The 15,941-nt window shown below is 41.1% G+C and overlaps 1 protein-coding gene across 1 annotated transcript; it reads right to left on the reverse strand.

Annotated features, from left to right (window-relative positions):
• Nucleotides 1-1,987: 1,987 nt before the first annotated feature.
• On the reverse strand, nt 1,988-15,287 carry GPR143 (G protein-coupled receptor 143). The gene is made up of 8 exons (XM_014960216.1): nt 14,673-15,287; nt 12,893-13,002; nt 9,869-9,963; nt 8,799-8,891; nt 8,203-8,312; nt 6,748-6,856; nt 4,104-4,221; nt 1,988-2,660 (listed from the first exon to the last, which is right to left on the reverse strand). The coding sequence occupies exons 1-8, from the start codon at nt 14,914-14,916 to the stop codon at nt 2,361-2,363; spliced, it is 1,179 nt and encodes a 392-aa protein (XP_014815702.1). The 5' UTR covers nt 14,917-15,287; the 3' UTR covers nt 1,988-2,360.
• Between the last annotated feature and the right edge of the window lie 654 nt (nt 15,288-15,941).

Raw genomic sequence — 15,941 nt, forward strand, 5'->3', positions numbered from 1 at the left:
GTGGAGGAATGTCTCATGTACATTCACAAGAGGCTGGGAACAGCATGTAAGGAAACTCTCCTCACACCTACTTCATTTGCAAGTTAACAACTGCTGTTGGTTTGCTCTGCTGGGCCCCATTTCATGTTCTCAGTGCATCAGCATTAGTTTAGCTGTCTTTAAGCTCTCAGACGAGTCCTAATCCTTCATGATGACACCCCAATGCAGAGGCACGCCACACATCCCAAGGTCCACCTTGAAAGAACAAGAAAAGGAGGGGAGCAAAGCATGGCCCTTGTGGGAGGCTGCCCCAGGGCAGGGGTGCTCCAGCACCAGCAGCCCCCCGGCACTGCTCAGGGGCTGCTCAGGGCCTCGGGGAGCTGGGGCTTGGGCACGGTGTCCCACATGTGCCCTGGAGCAGGGAAAGGAAGGAGGGATTGGCTCTTCAGTCCTCTCACAGGGCCTCTTGCCGCAGCCTGTCACCTCCCAGCTGCTTTTGTGCCACATGAGGATTCCTGTGAAGCCAGAGGCTGTTTATTTGGTTTTAGGGTTTGGCACCTTGGCCCACACCCTAGCATCTGAAAAGGTTTACCAACAATTCTACCTCCACCTTTGTTTCCTCTTTTGAACCCAGTTGTGATGAGTGTTGCACCAAAAATGTGGCCTTTGTTTCAAAAGGATCAATATAATCTGCTCCCAAGTCCCTGTGCTTTCTCTTCATATTTGGCTAGGAAAAAAATGATTGTGATGACAAGAAAGGATTTGGTGATCTGACCGCATTTCTGACAACTAGAACTGAAATACAAAGCTGTAAAACCACACAGGTTTCTACAGGGCACAATGTAAAAGATTTGCTACAAACCAACCATAGCTCTGTAATGGTCTGCCTAAATAATTATCCCATCATTGTTTAACATCTTTGCATCAAACAATTAGTTCAAGAAGGAAATTTATTTAAAATAGCAAATCAATATTTTTCTGTATAGTTGCTGATCCTGCATCTCTAGCCATCCTGGGACTCCCCCAAGTAATACAGCTTCATGCTATTACTGCACTAACCTTTCAGCTGTCTTTATATATATTTATTTTTTTATTACTGTAGCTGGGACTGAACTGGATTAGAAAAGAAGGGTGTGGACAGCCAGTGAAATTCAGCCAAAGTGGATGTGAATAAGGTTTATAAAATAGGTTTTGTTTTACACCTGGTCCTGGCCACATGCTGAGGGAAGGGTGGGAGGTTCCCTGGGCTCAAGGGGGTCCCTCCGTGCCATCAGTCAAACTGTGTCGTAAACAGCTTCCAGCACAGCCAGACTTAAATCATACTACTTCTTTTGATATGAAGTTGAAAGCCTGGGGTAGACATGACAACATTTTCTTCTTAACTTTCAACCAATCCCGGGAATTGTTTGGATCTAGGTACTTAGGGCACTGCACCAAAAGGGGTATGTATCTGAGAAGATAAAGAGAATGGATTTAATATCTCTTCATTCAGCAGATGAATACATAAACTAGAGCACACCTCAGAGAAAGGACTATCAATACTACTTATTCTGTTTTTTGATAAGCACTTAGATCATCTAGGGGTTTTTTTGCAAACTTTATCTCTTAATGCACCTGCCCCTAGCAGTCATAATCCTGTTAGACAAGTACCTATATGGATCAAATGGAATCCATACTAAAGAACAGTTTGAAGGGTTATTTTTGCTTGAACCAAGTGTGAACTGGAACCATTACTCTGAAATGTTTATGGAGTCTAAGCTGGGCTTGATTTTTTTTAAAAAGCCTTTCAGCTCCCTAGATAAAACCAAACTGAAAATCCATATAAACAAGCTAAAAGAAGACTATGTCAGTGAGATTCTACATAAACAGGAAATATTTGTGCTTATGTCAAAGTTTGCTGTCACTAATGTTTTACCAGAGTGTCAAGGCTGGAAATGGTGTCTCAGAAATCCTAGAGCTATAATTCTGGGTAAGGAATTTTATGCTGAGCGAGGCAAGCAAGGCAACATTTAAAAACCCAACATATTAATAGTCCATTTATTTAAAGAAAAGACTCTTCTACCATATGGAAGTTACAAGACAAACTAAAACAAAATGGATGTCAATGAATCATAAGTAACACAGATCTTTGCAGAGATATACTCCTGCTGAAGAAGGATCAGCTTTTACACCTTTTAACACATCTCCTATAAGGCAAAAGAAGACATAAACCATAATTTCTCTGCGTCTCACATGCTCTCTCTCACACACACAAGTTATAGGAAATGCCATCAAGCCATTGGGCACAAACTTAATTTCAGAGTATGCAACGGTTCACACAGTGACGTGGTTTTATGAGTCTTGAAAATGTGAGAAGTGGGATCCAGCTCTGCGCCTGTGAACTACCAGCCCTGGTAGATGGGAGAGCTCCTGGTTAATCTGTCATCACCACTAGTGTTACCTTCAGACAACATGCTTATAGCCTCGTCAGTCTGCTGGCTGTCAGTTGTCGATATCTTCTTTGAATCATGGATGTTGCTTGGGTAGTTCACTGGTGAGGGATAGGCATTTTCACCCGCAGTTGATGAGGACATTGATTCCCAGGGTATTTCTCTTTTTCGCCATTTCAGGTCCACTCTCCATCCTGTCCAGCCATAGAAAGCTAACGTGAAGAGGAAGCCTTGCATCGGATTAAGAACCCCCTAGGAAAGAGAAATGCAACAGGAGTTAGACCAGCAAGGCTTCATTTTGAACTCCAGCTAAACATTTTGCATGCAATAAACAACTTCCCTTCCACTGAAAAACTGCTGTCTTTAAAAGATGTGATATGCATGCAAATAGAAATGTATGTTGTTCCCATTGCAGATGCAAACAAATTGGAGTGAAATGACAATACCACGACCTGTTGTTTCAATATGCTGAGGCCATCCCGGTGAACACTAAGCACCAAATGGTTTTCTAGCAGGAATTTTAGCTGGTCATTCCCCTGGCGTGTTTTTAACTTTCCCCACAAGCTCTAGACTTTTTTATTCACAAAAGCAAATATTATATTTTTCCCTAGAAGCCAAGTCAAATATATGAGAGTAGACACGAGCACACACAGTCAAATTTTTAAAAATAGCAGGAATTGATCCGTCTGGAATTGCTGCAGATTCCTGAGCCAGTGAAAATGTCCATCAAAGTGGGATGGAAAAACAGGGGAGGGACACTGAAAAAGAAAACCCCGAGTGATTTAAAAAAAAAAAATTGTTTCTATTCCCAGTGCCTTGGGATACTTGGCAACTAAATGGCTTTAGCTATTTCTATTTTTCCCATGACAAAAGAGCAATTATTTTTACAGCCAATTTTAAAAAAAGCTCAGTTCCTAGACCTGACCTCTTGCTCTCCAGGTGAGCAAGGGGAAGGTCCCTGTCACTGAATGTGTTCACTCCTTGCCAGAGGAGGAGGTTGTATCAAATCAGTTGCATCACTTAACCCTTCAATACAAAACTGTTCAAGGGTTTAACTACACAAAGCATGCTCAGGCCTTACAGGTATTTAACAGCTCCAGAATAAACTCTTGGAAAAGGAACCTACACTATCACCTCTGAAAAATCCCTTGTCAAATATTCCAATAGGAGTAAGAGGCCAGCATCTTACAGCTATTTTTGGGTGCATTGCTTTCATGATTTTTCATGCCTTTGTCCTCAAATAATTATCCAAATGTCATGACATAAGATGCAATTATTCTTTATAATAAAGAACTACCAGAAATTACCAGAAAATGCCCATTTTATTGGGTAACCCTTCAGGAATCACGAGCTAAAACTTTGTAGCTTGCATTATGGCAGAGGTTAGCAAGGTTAGACTAGAAATCATTGTAATTGTCTGATCTTAAAACGGGTAGCAATCACTCACAAAGAGAAGGCATACTCCAGTAAATGGAAGAAAAATTAGAGTTAGTCTTGGGTACATTTTTGGCAAAGTTTATATGTGAAAAGCACTTCTAGTGACCACTCCTTCCTCTCTCTTATTTTCTGCTTTTCTCCCTTGATTTTCTGAGTGTTTATATCCCTAAAAATCATAAGCAAGTCACTACACTGGTGCTGTTCCACCAGCCTTATAAAAGTGATTTCTAAGACTAAGCAATGTCACGGCTGACCTACCATTATAATCCATGTGATCAGTGCAGCGCTTCTGATGTTCTTCAGGGGCATTTCATTGATATCTGGCTGCATTTCGAGGTAGAACAAAAGGCTCTCATTGATGATATTGGATGACCAGCTTTTGCAGGAATAAAGAAGAGAACAAGACAGTTATATATATATATATGAATGTGTATGTAAAATATGCTATACTTTCAAATTATAGAAATTAGGATCACTAATAAGGAAAGTGAGATTTTTTTTAATGTTGTCTCAATCTCAAGGGACCAGTAGGTCTCTGAGATCAAACACCAGACACTTACCTGCTAAAACAGGCCGAGACAAAGAAATCAACATAACAACAACAAAAATAAAACCACACACACACACAAAAAGCCCCAACCCAAAACCCCAACCATTTGATCTTGCTGAAGAACAGTAAATTGCAGGACAAAATTGATAAAAAACTAGGATCCATAATGGGCACGTCACGCATGCTGACTTCTTTTGCTTGTGTCTTAAGAGAGTAGTGCTCACAGATAAGAAAACCAAACATATGCTTGGGTGTTGTAAAAGGCTGCTGAAACTCTAGCTGGAGTTAGAATTCCAGGCTTAGATTACATCAGACTTTCAAAATGTATGTAAAAAAACTACAAACTAAAACCAAAGTCTACTTTGAAATCCTTGAAAATGACATCTTTTTTTTGGAATAAAGGTAACTTCTGTCTCCAAAGAAGGATAAGCATAACCAAACCTCATTCTGTGAAAGAAACTGAGTATATTCTACACTAAATAAAGGTTACAGTAAAGTCTGTAACTTCTTAGGATGTCTGAACAGGCAGACCAGCATTTCTATACAGTCCTATTGCAGCTGCAGAAAGAAAACCATCAGCATCCATGTCATACTTTCTATAAAGGTTTATACGTGTCCTCCTGCTCTCCACTCCTAAATCTGCAGACATGTCTTCTACCCCAAGCTGCCCCAACCTGCTGTCTTTGACTAACTCATCTCATATCTGACTTCTGGGATGGCAGGGAATCTTCCCTAAGCTTCTGAGATGGGACTGCCTCAGTCTTTCCTTGCAGTAACCTTTGAGAGAGTTTTTACACTCTAAAGTTTCTGTTTTATTAGGAGAACAAAATCCAAAACTAGAGCTGCAATTATTTTTTTTTTTAATAGGAAAACCCAGAATGAGACAGAATGGAAATAAACAAATGTCCCCACTGTGTCCTTGGGGAACCAGGCCTTTCTTTCATGCTTGCTCCCAGACCAGCAAGCTGGCCACCATTCCTTAGGTTGCAACACACTTCTGTTGTGCCTCTGGGCTCTTTCTTTCCAAAGCCCTGGAAGCCTGGCTAAATCTCTGCTCCTCATTATTTTCAACAATTTCCAGGAAGCCATGCTGCAGGATCCTTTGCTGCTGTCTCTCCCCCTGTCTCCTGCTGGCTACCTCACCCTTCGCACTAGAAACCTCTCTCCTGAGCCAAGCAGACTCTGTTACTTGCCAAGAAAAGATAGTAATTTCACTTCAGAGCACTCCAGTATACAGCAGGCAGGAGAAGATTAAAAGGCAGTCTTTCTCCCTGCTCAGCCTTTTAAAGCAATGTAACGTGCATTAAGGTACCTGTGGATAAAAAAGTTAAGTAGTTGTAGAGACTGATAAGTTTGGCCAAGTCATTTCAGTGCTCCAGGACTGTTTTCTCCCTCCACTGTTGCTTGTATTACCCATGGAGGTAGTAAACACTTCATAGCAGTGACTCCTCCTTGCTAGGTCATTGCACAGACTCTTGGAGAGAGGATCACCACTCCTGCTGCTGCCTTTATTGCTGTAGGATAATTGTGAGATTGCAGTAAAAACTTTTCCTTCAAAATCAGGTCCTATTTCAGTTCTGTTTTGCTGGGTGCATCCAGTACCACTCCAGAATCTTTCACACTGGATGGTGCTGCTGAAGCAGAGGTACAGGGATTTGGGGTTTGTACCCTCCCTCCTTCCCCACTTGTCTTTTTCCTTCCCTCCTCTCCTCCCTATCTCTTTCCTTTCCTACCCCAAAGTACTATTTGCATAGATGAAGATGGAATATTAAGAAAAAGATTAAATTATTAGAAATTTCACACACGATCACATGGAGATTTTTTTTTCTGGCATATAACCCTGTATTTCCAGTCAATATCCATGCTTTTTTCACACACTTGGGATCTGCAAACCACAGAGGTGGCTATAATCGTCTATAATCATAGCCAGGTCCATGAAGCCTATCTTAGAAACACATTTATTGCAGCTTTTCACTGATGTGCTTGGTGACAAGAGACTCTGAGAAATTTTGGGTACAGAAAGCTATCACCCCACAGTGCTGGGGAGCTGCTGCTCCAGACAGCTTTAGTCTATGCCCGATGCTGTGTGGGTTATTTTTTCACTATTGTTTCTTGGGGTCATTGTTTTCCTGTCGGTTAAACATTTTTATCATTTCCTCGCAGCCTTGTGATGCTACATGAGTGATTCAGCTACTCTGTGAACTAGTTTAGAGCTACTTCTTCCTTAGACACCTTCCCTTCCAAGCATAAAGACAAACAAATGAAGCAACCCGTCAGACTGACTCTATTCTTGTCCCCTAGCTTCTCCAGCTGGGCGAAAGGCAGTTTAAACCAAAATAATGCACCTCTTACCAAATAACGAATACCAGCATAATTTTGAAGAAGCGGATCTGGATCTCTGTCCCCAGACGTCTCTCATTCTCTGTGTAAATCCCTTGTCTCCCTTTCAGTAAGGAGGCAACTGGGAAGTATACAATTATATGCTCATTAATATATGTGTATCTTTTTAGTGATAGGCACAAGGGTACAGAAGATAGGTATCTAAGAGGGAACAGACAGATTTATCGGCAGCAGAAATTCAGAAGCTGGAAGGACCATCATACATAAATCTCACATAAAGCCTGATACCAAAGGAAAAGAAGTACATCCATTATAGATTCCTAAAATAAGTGATATCCCACTAACTGTTTTTTCTTCTCTCACTCCCACTGAAAATAGAAAGTAGTATGGTCAACATACTTTTTTAACAAAAAAAGCAGCGCTTGTAACTTCTATATAATGTGTGATATAATCATATATTTATTATCTAGACTAAAATAGAATACATTCTAACCTATTATGCACATTATATTTCATTGTGTAATTGATATAGCATTGGCTACACCTCTAGAACCTGAAGGTGTAATGTCAGCAAAAATAGACAGTTATGCCACATGCTGTTCAGATATCTCAAGGAATATACATGTGCACAAACACAAATATACTGTGTGTATTTTCCCATAAAAAAGCAACTTTTTATAGGAACAACTTTTTAACAGAACAATTGTTCCTTTGAAAATTAGTATTACTGAGGAATGTAGATGGGACAGATGGGATGAAGACTGAACTGAGAATACAGTCTTCTGTTCCTGTTTTCATATATTAAATGTGTAGACAATAAGCATGAATTCAGATGCTGCAAACATCTAGCACAGATCATATTACATGCAAAGAATGTATTGAATCTGTGGCTTTTTTTCAGTCTCATTTCTTCAAAACACTGGATAATAAATTAAATGGGAAGTTCAAGATCCCAACTCAGTTATGTACAATCCCCATTTGTTTCATAAGCTCAGAATCAGGAATGACAAAATTCTGACCATATTTAATTATTTTTTTTAGCTCCGGGGCTGCCAAGAAGTTAAATCAACTATCAGATCTCACCAACGTTATCTTTAAACCAGAATAAATCACATTCCAAAATCCAGATTGGTACCGATACTACAGTAGAGTTAAGCATCCACTATACACTGCCTCAAATACTTTAAATCAAGAGCAATTGAGTAACATAGAAACACCTTTGCCAATCTGCAGCAGAGGTTTATAACAGCATAGCTTGAGTACATCACCAGAGTGTGTCTCTAGGGCAAATTTCCCATCAAGATGGTATCTTTGTTTCAATAGGCAACTCCCTCCCACCCTTTGCTGTATCTTTATGATTTAATGAGGAGCTATCCCACATCACTGAATGCATAGGCACGAATTTTTACAGTATTGTTACGTTGCTAAATAACCCATACTGATTCATACTGGCCGTTAGGAACATACCTGCTGATACTGTCCTCCTAAACAGGATGGGGTTGACCACCAGCACTAGCAGGAGTGGGGCATAGGTTGTGATGTAATGTGGGATTGCATGCTCCAAGCCATTTTCACAGCTGAGAAAAAATCATTAACAGCTTATGTGGGTTTTTTTTATTGACGTGACAGTTCTGGCTATTCTGTGTCACCGTTAATGTAAAAAATTAACCGATGCAAACAGATGCTATACTTTTAATTCACAGAGCTTCAACACCAGTTCACACGGGACACAAAATTTATTAACATGCATTGTCTGTGTATTTTTCTTAAATTTAAAAGAACAAATACAAAGCTAAAATCAGGAGTAGGAGAACAGTGGCACACAAGAGAAGCTGTATCAGTGCTGCAGAACACCCAAGTGCCCATATTGCTGGGCATATTTCTTCAGAGCCCCCTGAAACCCAGGCAGGTGTTTCTAGAATACTCACTGACTCAGCAGGACATGCTTGTCAAAGATCAAAAAAGGCCAACATTTGGCTGTCTGTCTCTAAAGCTGAGCAAAAGACATTCAAATGACCAGAGAGCTCTATGATTTTGCAGGTTGTTCCCAGAGCCCTGCTTACCTGGAGAGAGAAGGGTAGTAAAGCAGTGCAATTCCCTCCACGCAGAGCATCACCGCCAGGCCCCACGTCATCATGTGGTACAGCACAATCGTACTGCAGGCACCAAAGAGGAGAGGTGTAATTAAAGACACTAAACCTTACACTTTTCACAGTGCAACATAAAAACAGGACCCTCACTGAAAAAGAGCTTTACAGATAAGAAACAGTGCAGAACAACATTGGTAGTACATTAAACTAAGGAAAGCAGATGGGATGGAGGGGGCCTTCAGAAAAAGGATGAGCCAAAGCAGTTGTTCAGGCTTGCACACAGAAGTCCTATGTCCTCCATCCTGTAGGGTGGAGAACTTGCCTCTTATGCCCAAATCTCCAGAAGGAACCCCTACATCTTTCATTTCACCTGCAGAGAACAAATTAAGGGATTTGAATGGAGTTGAATAGTCAAATAAATGACCCTTCTGTAATTTGCAGATAATTATAGAATCATAGAATGGTTGGAGTTGGAAGGGACTTAAAAGATCATCAAGTTCCAACCCCCCTGCCATGGGCAGGGACACCTCCCACTAGACCAGGTAATACTTATCTTCAGACTCACATACTGCTCCCATCTTAGGGAGCTTCAGATCCGTGTATCAGAAGTCTTTCGTTGTTTAATCTGATCTTAGAATCAGGCCCAAGTACATATGGTATTTTTTTTTTATTAACAGGGACGGAGTATATTACTTTCAGGATAACACTTTTCTTGCCACAAGAATCAATTTCAGGTGCAGAGGAAGGACAAAAATAGTATCTCACTGCAATAAATTTTATAGACCCCGATCTGCTCCCTATTTTTCCAAAGGTTAAATGAGTTCAGTTACATTTAAATTCCATTTGAACATAAACAAACCAATCTTAAATTGCCCCGGCAATTTAAGCACTTAGCACACCACTCACCTATATCATTACCTGGTAACTGTATGAACATGAGACGATTGTACAAGCTTCACTTATACACTTAGACAACTGCAGGCAAGCATGGACATATAGTGTTGGAAGGAAAAATAACAAATTCAGAGCTTTAACTCTGGTACCTCAGTCCAGCTGATCTTCTTACCACCAAGTAGGAATCAATGGCATAGCAAAACAACCACCAGAAGCCAGCACTGTATAATAGCTGGATCCACATCTGCGGGGAAAAAAATGCCAAATGTCACAGCTGCTTCTCAAGCACCACTGGGGACAGGGAAGGGACTCAAACCTTTAGCCTGGTGATTTTTCTGTAAATGTGTGTATTTTCCAGCTGAGATCATGAAATATGAAATCTTACTCAAAATCACAGTAACAGCCTTGCTGTAGTCATAGGTAAATTGAACAGCATTTGCTCTCACAACTTACTCTGTTGTTTAGAAAACCTGTTATTTACCTCTCCAGTCCTAGCCCTCAATGTCATGAGTGAAGCCCAAAGAAATTTATAGTAAGGAAGTTTTAATTTTAGATTAAAATTTTAGTAGTTTCTCAGTAGCTGAGGCATGAAAATATAACTGAGGTCAGTCATCACCACAGAGTGCCTGTGCATCGTGGCTTCGGCATGTGATGGGCATTTTCTCCATGGACAAGAATCCAATTCAGGAACGGTTATTAAGAAAAAAAGGTCATTAACAAAAATATCACTCACTCTCTGGGAACATTATCCATACTGAACTCCCTGACTGATTTCTTCAATAAAAATCCAAAGGAAACAGGTTCAAGTCAAGTTAAATTCCTCAGCATTCGTGAGCTGACCCTATGCATTTTTCCCATGAGCCTATATAAGATGAGTGACCTTTCTTTGCTGCTGTTTATAGACTTCAAATTTTTTCCCCACAGGAGATGGCCCTTTGTAATAGTCTGGAATTATTTTAATATTCAGATTACCTTCTCTCTGAGCCCTCTTTCATTTCTTATTTGAATATCCTTTGTTACAGCCCCACAGTAGCATCCTTTTACAGCTGGAAACCAACATACTTGTTACTGAGCCAAACGTCAGTGAATAGAGATCTACTATTCCTTCCTCCAAAAGGTAAATCAAGCTGGGAAATATTTCCTTCCTCCATGGGTGTAGACCCTGCCTCTAGTCATTTGTGACATGAATTATTCAGTATCTAATTGAAACATGTTGCTAGTGCACTTTTTTTGCTAGTGAACAGAAGGGCACTAAAATTTTGCTAGTGCACAGGAGTCAGAAAATAAAAAAATCCAGGCTTCCTTGTAATGCACTTTATCCACTCAGCATATAACTTCGTGTGCACTTTTATATATTTACAGTTATAAAATGCACAATTTACTACACACACACACAAATAAACTGTGGGGTCTTTCCACCGGAAAATCCAGCATAAACAAGACTGACTCCAACAACAATACAAATTAGATGCACCTAAACCCAAAATCTCCATACACTACCTCACTTTTATGAAAAATGACACATTTTGCTACAGTGCCTGGGAGAGTGCCCCTCTGCAAACCCAAGGAGTAGCGTGCCTAAAGGCCTCACTATTTGGAGTTTGTATTGGCTTGTGGGTAAGTGAAAACAAACAATAGCACTAAAAGAAAAATAAAATAGAATCAGAAACATTTTATTAACTCACATGAGAATATGTTAGGGGAAGTGAGTGGAAGGAGGGTTATTCTTCATTCCAATATAATTAAATCTAAATTTAGCAAGTGACTCAAACTACAGCACTTTGCTGGAGCCCAAGAAAGGGAAAATAAAAATTGTGGTAGACCGCTATGCTGCTCCCCATCTAACCTGAGATCCAAATGAAAAACAAACAGTGTGCATACAGTATCTTTGTCACTGTTTAAAAATATTATTTGTTTTGTGTTAAGGGCAGAAAGTGAAATTTAAGCCATAGGGAAACACGGATTTTGAATAGGACTTGCTACAAGATATTGATGTTGCTGGTTTCCCTTTCCTCAAAGAAAAAAAGTCAATATTTGCATCTAATAATCAAAACTTAAACATGTATGATGGAACTGAGAACTGATAGATGTATACAACTGCTATTTGCTTCTATGGCACAAGAGTATCATGACTGACATTGTCATTATAGAGGCGTATAAGGAGTTGCATTTTAGCACAAATTATTTAAAAACTACTGGAGCTGAATAATTTTGTTTACATGCAGCATATCCTCTTCTAAATTGTAAACTTCAAATTGTAAAGCTCATAGTGTTATTGCTCATGTATTAATTCACTGGGCACCCTGCATTCCTACTGAATTTGGGTAAAGTGGTGATCTGTCTTATTTGTCATTCTCCATGTTTTGGGAAAAAAAACACGTCTTTTTCTTGTACAATATACTCAAACTACATGTCTCAGTAATTGATTGTAATATTTGAAACCAAGTTTCAATCTGCACTTCTGTAATGCATTTACGTTTTCTTATTCCATGTGCTTTAATCCAGAAGATACTTAATTAGACTAGGCCAGACGTGGTCATTTCTGAATGCCCGTACAGACAGCAGTCTGAACCGTAGTCCTGCACGGCAGGGACGGAACTTCCGCAGCAGCTTTGCCTCTTTGGGTATATTTATCCTGCAGTCCCTGTGTGTCGAAAGCACACACTCTCACACCGCAAAAGCTAATTTAAGCCACCCGAGCTGCTGGTTTGGGTCAGCCCCCACAGTATGCCACTGCAGGGGCTGTAATTTCTGCCGGAGAAGGTGGGCAGACACCCTCGTGCTGAGGGACCAGCGATGCCAGTGCGAACCCAGCCGGTGGCTTCAGGGCCCATTTGGGAATGCCTGTAGCACCTTTACACCTCCATACCCCTGACTTTAGTACGGGATTTGCCCTCCACTATCCCAGCGCTCTGCAAGGAGCAAGTACTACAAAAAGCATGGGGCCAGTCTGTACCGTGCTGCCCCGTGCCCTCCCTGCCCGCCCCGAGCCAGGCTTTCGGCAGGAGGCATGAACACACTTGCAGGGGTGTGGCAGAGGCTGAAACCATCATATCCAGGCTCTGACTCACAGCCGAAATCTCCTTCTGGATGCAGCGGTTTGCCTTTCAGACTCCCCACGAGGGACTGTCAACTGGGAGCGGGAGGAAGGGGGGGGCCATCTCTGCACCTACCGCGCTCCCCACGCAGAAAGCAGAAGGCCACACGTCGGTCCCGTTCGCCACAGAAATGTTAGCTATGAAGCCCGGGAAGCCTAGCCACACGCTTGACCTGAAGATCATACCTAAAGAAAAAAAATAAAAAATAATAATAATTTTTAAAAAAAAGTATTAATGCTTTGAATCTGCTGGCGTGATTTGAGTCACATGCTTCTCCCCGGCTACATATTTCACATCGCAGCCCAGATTTTGTGCGTCCACCGGAAGGCTACGGCTGCAGAGGAGGAACAACTGTGCTATTTAAACATTGCTATAATCGTCCAGCGAAGGTAGCCCCAAGAGTCTGAAGATACCAGGACTTGAAATGTTACGTAGATTAAAATCTCACTTACTTACTGTCACGCACTTCCCTAAAATAAATCGGGTATCATTTAACAGATTGACAAAAAACAGAAACTATTTACAATTTTACAAGCGTATATTCATATACTAATATTCATTTCTCTCTTAGTCCCTCATTGCAGAAAAAAATATTTCCCACTTTTCGCTGTCTTCATTTTTACAAGCAGCTCTTTTCCTCTCTGCCACAGGACTGAATAAAGCAGGGCTTTGGAATTAGGCGAGAACAATACCCATTTTTTAAAATGAACTTACATTTTGTTAGTGCAGTTTTCTGGGTTTGCTTGGAACAGGCATTAAAGCACCAACATGTAGCAGAACAAACCACCAGGTTTCCCACCAAAAGAGAACACCTTCCCACCCACAAAGGTGTGTCTAATTTCAAGACACTGATGGATTAGAGTTTGTCAGTGAAAGGGAGAGAAATAACTTTATCTATTGCTGGCCTCATTTGACTGACAGAACCTCTTCCAGGTGAATGCACACACACTTTTTCCATCTCCTTTTTTATTTCCCCCTCAATTGCTTGTTTTAATATTGGTACTTATTATGCAACGTGAGAACTTCATACCTGGCTAGGTATGAAAGGGGAAAAGACCTGACATCCCACTCCCTCCCCAGGCAGTGAGAGAGACCTACAAACCAGTACCACTTCTGTTATCTAATGTGAGGGAAAAAGTGTTATTGTAGAAAAAAAAAACTCATCCTGTATTTTCATGCCATGTGACATGGTAATTTATACCTAATTTGGTAGTAAATGCCATAGATTGATGGGACAGATTTAGACACATTAGTTTCATTTTGACTCATACATATTGTTTTATTCTCTGTTGTTTTACTCCTCCAGCCTATCAGCCAGGGGCCGGGCAGCAGGTTGCCCTTGATAAGGGAGCTTCGCTTGCATTTCAAAAGCCTGTGTCCAGCATGATGTGTGTACAGCTGATATTCAAACACGTTTGCAGCAGACACGGTGTGCCGAGAAATGCCTGGCACACGAACAAGATGGCAAACTTGGTCTGAGGGATTTAAAGACATATAGGAAGTATTTTTCAAATGCACTCCTAAAGATCAGCAAAGTGTTTGATGGCAGCTTTAGTTTTAAACATGCTGCCTCACCTTCACTTTTATGCCTTCCTCTGAGAGCCAGGCACTGTTCTGATTTTAATTTGTTTTGAAGTAGAGATTTTGGTGTATATTTATCACAAGCTTTTACTGCTAAAATGTAACTATTAAATGAGACCTTCCTCCCGCAAAGGCCCATCATCCCATGAATACATACAGCATGTTTCCCTCAGAAATCTCTGTTGTCCACTCACCGGCTCCATTTGGCTGTGGTACCTCAAAGCAACAAGAGCCCTACTACAGCAAGGGTGAGGGACATCAAGCTGGTGCTTACCTAAGCCACCAAGGATGTCGCAAATAGAGATAAGGAGAAGGATGGTGGAAGAGGAGGAGGCTTTGTGCATCTTCCACGGGCTCTGTCCCTTCTTCGGCAGGAGCTGCAGGATGGTCAGCAGCAGGCTGACGGAGGCGCTGCCAACGCAAACTCCGCAGAAGACGTCGGGCTGGAAGCTCATCACTAGCTGTGTAGCTGCATCCCGGTTCGGGCAGCAGTAGGTTTCTAACCTGGGAGAAGCCATGAAGCGTCCGGCTGGCGGAGGAGCCCCACGAGCAGAAGAAACTGCTGCTGCTTCCCCAAGGCAGCCTTTGCTTTTTCTTCACCCTCCCCATTAGGCCTCGGTGGTGAGAATCACGCGATTGACGGATCATGTGCTGCTGCTGGAAGTAAATCCCCTAGAGCTGCCTTTCTCAGCCTCGCCTAGCAAGGAGATCAGATCTGAACAAGAAAACACAGTGTAATCTGAAACATGCCCAATGCTTGCTCAGAGCCATTGGCAACAGTTCACTCGCATATTTCTGCTTGCACAGTATGTGATGCAGGAAGACTTAAACTCATCAGAGCACTGAAGATGGTTTAAAATAAATAAGGATGCAGATACCAGAGGAGAAGCATTACATTTTAATTGTGTTTCTCTTTAGCCCCATCCCACACAGCACCCTTTAATTACTGAAAATTAATTGAAAAGATGAGTTCAGACAGAAGCAGTCCCAGCCTTTACAGGGAGGAGCAGGGCTATAAATCCACACCCTAACCCAAATCTCAATTGTAGCAATCCAACCCACTCATCCCTGTAATTAAAATTAGAAACACCATATCCTATCAGTATAGTAAGAGATTATATTTAGGAAGGCAATATTAACCTCATCCTATTTAAACCACAAAGTATTCCCTTTAGTCTGTACTCTCTGTGTTGGATCAGCTTGATGTGGAAAATTCCAGGACACTTGATTTCTTAGGAATATTTTTCTTTTCTTTTTTTTTATTTTTTTATTTGTAAGGGTTTAATACGAAATCAGGAATTTGACCTGTAATATTTGTTTTTACTTTATAAGCTAGACAGTATCTCTTAAGCCGGGGTCCTATTAGACACAGCAGCAAATACAATCATAAATATGAAAAGCAACTCTCCTCTCTCAGCTGAGTTTCAAACTCTCTGAGTCAGCCCTCACCCCTCCAGAAAACTAGTTTGTAGGAACACGTTCAGGAAATACAGGAGGCAGCATTGCCAACGGACTTAAAGTGAACTGAATGTTAAATAACAGA

The sequence above is a fragment of the Calidris pugnax genome, unplaced genomic scaffold (assembly GCF_001431845.1).
Source record: "Calidris pugnax isolate Ruff unplaced genomic scaffold, ASM143184v1 scaffold188, whole genome shotgun sequence".
NCBI classification, from domain to species: Eukaryota; Metazoa; Chordata; class Aves; order Charadriiformes; family Scolopacidae; genus Calidris; species Calidris pugnax.

What these genes read in the sequence shown, in the direction of transcription:
- GPR143 (XM_014960216.1), bottom strand. Translation starts at nt 14,916, where the DNA reads ATGGCTTCTCCCAGGTTAGAAACCTACTGCTGCCCGAACCGGGATGCA. An exon ending in CTTTCTGCGTGGGGAGCGCG is followed by an intron (nt 9,964 to 12,892) that starts GTAGGTGCAGAG and finishes TTTTCCCCGCAG; the next exon opens with ATGTGGATCCAGCTATTATA. An exon ending in TGATCACATGGATTATAATG is followed by an intron (nt 2,661 to 4,103) that starts GTAGGTCAGCCG and finishes TCTCTTTCCTAG; the next exon opens with GGGGTTCTTAATCCGATGCA.